A 3,247-nucleotide genomic window follows, 5' to 3' on the forward strand; every position below is an offset into this window, starting at 1 on the left:
GTGCAATATACATATTTTTGTGTGAAGCGGAATGTCTATACCTGGATTGACCATGTTCTGGCCTCAGGCCAGGAACATAATAAAGTTAAATCATGTAGCATTGTTCCCCTACAAGAGGGCAACGTGAGTGACCATTTGCCAATCGACGTCGTTTTCACTCTGGAGTGCAGTGACCCCGAAGTTGGTGGCTCAAAGTGTAAAACATCTGTGAGAGATAGTAGGCCGGTCTTTCCTAAAGCGTGTTGGCAAAATAACGCAAAAACCGAAAAGTATCGGTCACTTCTAAACGAAAAATTGTCGGCATTAAATCCGTTGCGCATAGATAAGCCTTGTGAAATGGAAGCCTCTGTGAATGAGTATATCGATGATGTTAATTCCGCCATTCACCAGGCCTGTAGTGAAGCTGGATGTACTAGGTCAAATGGTTTTAAACCCAGAAGGTTTTGGTGCCCGCAATTGGGAGAGTTGAGGCAGAAAAAACGTTTCTGGTGGAAACTCTGGGTACAGAACAACAGGCCACGACACGGTGCAGTTTTTGACTGTTGGAAAGCGGTGAAAAAACAATTTCGTAAGGCCTGCCGAAATGGATTGAATAATGCTGGTCAAATGAGAAACGAACGCTACAATAGGCTATTTAGAGACAGGAAAATGGATGTTTTTTGGAAAATTATGAAAAGAAAGAGGGGGGAAACCAGGGTATGAGACCTTATTGGCACAGGAGAGGGATGAGTGTGTCATATCCCCTGAGATGGTTAAGGAAATGATAAAAGCTCTTCCACGGAATACTGCTCCCGGTTGTGACGGAGTGACAACAGAACATTTACTGTATGGACTGTCAGAGGAATTATGCGACCATCTATCGGCCATTTACTCTTCCATTCTGACCTGGGGGGTCGTACCGCAGGTGTTCGCTATGGGAATTATTGTTCCAAATCTAAAGAAAACAACTCTGGATCCGAACTCGCCCAATAATTATCGCCCCGTGACCCTCAGCTCAATACACACCAAGTTGGTGGAGGGATTTATGATACCGGATGATGTGTCTAATGATAATCAGTTTGGGTTCAAATCTGGAATTGGAATAGAATTCGGCTGTTCATTAATGCATGATTTAGCAGCCCTTGCAAGTAGCGATGGGTCGCCTTTGTTTGTTTGTTCGCTAGATGCACAGAAATGCTTTGACAGCATTTGGCATGATGGCCTTTTTTACAAACTGTGGGATAAAATCCCTAATCATCACTGGTTCTTCTTGTATAGGTGGAATGGTAAAATGAAGGCGATGGTAAGATGGAATGGTGCTTGTAGTAGGGAGATAAGTGTGCTCCAGGCCCGGTATTCATATAACTTCCTAACATAGGTGCACCTAAGTTCTAGGTACCCTACCTATGGAGGTGGTCTGCCTAAAATTATATTCATAAAAGGTCCTAAGTACCCCACGTAACTTGGCAGTCCACCTATGCTGGTAGGTACACCACCTTATGCGTTGCTATGGCCTAATTCCTTTTATGTAATCAAAATTACATGGTTTTCATTCATTTTGAGCTTGCATCATACTGAAGTGTACAGTGTAAACTGTCTTGCTCCATGTGCTTAGGCGTATTGGTAGTCGATACCTTCTGAGAAATATGGCTGAAGGAAAGGATAACGGGAAGAAGAGAAAACCAAATTTCAGCGAGACGGAAAAATTAAGACTTATTGAGGCTTACGAACATGAGAAGGTGGTACTTAGTGCTAAATTCTCAACTAATGTGACATCACGAAAAAAGCATGAGGCATGGCAAAGGATTGCTGGCGCACTCAACAGCCGAAACACGTTGGTGCATCGAACAGTTGCAGAGATCCAAAAGAAATGGCAACATCTCACCAGCGCCGCTATGAAGGATGAGTACAGAAAACATAGAAAGGAAAGCCAAAAGACAGGTTTGTACCATTCTTCTATATTTGATTCATTTTTAGGTCATCTACCTTTAAGAAGTACATATATATAATTTGTTTACATATTGTCTAATGTACGCATTTCGCACATTTTTTGCTTTATCACGTGTTCAATTTACAGTTAACCCTTTCTTGACTGATGCAAAAAATAAGAAACAACTAATAATACTTGAAGATATTTGTTTCATCACTTCTTGTAGGAGGAGGACCACCGCCAAACGAACCGTCAATTATCTCAAAGAAGATTTACAGCCTGCTCGGGGAAGACGATCCTTCTTTATATGGAATCGAGGGTGGCATAGACAGTATGAATCCTTCTACAGAAATGGGGAAAGTACCAATCCCAGAAAAAGGAAGTTGCAGGTAATATATAAAAAAGTGAAAAGAATTTAAAATAAAACAAAATAAAAAATCTGAAATAATCAAATTAACTAAAAAATTTCTTAGAAAATGCATTTATGGACAGTTCATGGTGTCATATTTGTTTATCATTCAGTCGCTCCACAACTCCCACGAGCCCGGCTCCAGACACAGCAGACCTTGGCACCGCAATAGAATCACCCGACGACGAAATACCTGGCCCAAGCTACAAATCTGCCCAGTGTAGCCACGTATCTGAAAATAACAGAAAGAGAAAGAGAGTTGCAGATGGTGATGCTGACCTACTTGTTTTGCAGAAGGAGCTATTAGTTCTAGAGAAGGAAAGAGCTACACTTGAAATAGAGAAATTAAAGCTTGAGAAACAAAAACTAGTTCTGGAAATTGAAATCTTAAACAGGAAAAAGAATGGTCATGGTTCTGAACATGAAACAGACCAGAGTGAAAATGTTGGCCGCATGGCAACATGGCCAACATATCCACCACCGAGATACATGAACATGTAAGATAAATAGGTTACTGTACAACAAACTGAGTAACAGCAAGTATCATTATGTTCATGAAAATCCTGATGGGTTCATTTTCTACCCTGCATTATGATATCATAATTTACCGTGAGGTTGAATTAACGATTTACTTCCTACTGAATTGATCTATTACAATATTGTAATGAAAATTATTTTTGAATAAATATCCTAACTATTCCTGAAAATATTTAGTCTCGTCATTTATTTGTTGCTTTTAAGCCCCATTTGCCCGAGTAGTACCTTCTTGTCATACCATCATACATGTTTGATGTTGTTGATAGGGCTACATCTACTTACATTTACTGGAAATGCATCTCATCGACAATATAATCTCGGACGGCACGACCACCATCTGCATCATTAACAATGTCATCATCTGGTTGGGGCTGAATTACATCAGGTTCATC

The 3,247-nt window shown here is 40.4% G+C and overlaps 1 protein-coding gene across 1 annotated transcript; it reads left to right on the top strand.

Annotated features, from left to right (window-relative positions):
- Positions 1-1,625: 1,625 nt before the first annotated feature.
- Positions 1,626-2,819, top strand: LOC135491085 (uncharacterized). Its single transcript, XM_064776733.1, has 3 exons — positions 1,626-1,920; positions 2,136-2,298; positions 2,432-2,819. Exons 1-3 carry the CDS (start codon positions 1,626-1,628, stop codon positions 2,817-2,819), a joined length of 846 nt encoding a protein of 281 aa, XP_064632803.1.
- The last annotated feature ends 428 nt before the right edge of the window (positions 2,820-3,247 follow it).

The sequence above is a fragment of the Lineus longissimus genome, chromosome 7 (genome assembly GCF_910592395.1).
Source record: "Lineus longissimus chromosome 7, tnLinLong1.2, whole genome shotgun sequence".
Lineage (NCBI taxonomy): Eukaryota > Metazoa > Nemertea > Pilidiophora > Heteronemertea > Lineidae > Lineus > Lineus longissimus.

Bases quoted from the DNA above. Each gene is read 5' to 3' on its own strand.
- LOC135491085 (XM_064776733.1), top strand. From the start codon at position 1,626: ATGGCTGAAGGAAAGGATAACGGGAAGAAGAGAAAACCAAATTTCAGC. The intron at 1,921-2,135 runs GTTTGTACCATT...CACTTCTTGTAG, and splicing joins AAAGGAAAGCCAAAAGACAG to GAGGAGGACCACCGCCAAAC. The intron at 2,299-2,431 runs GTAATATATAAA...TTTATCATTCAG, and splicing joins CCAGAAAAAGGAAGTTGCAG to TCGCTCCACAACTCCCACGA.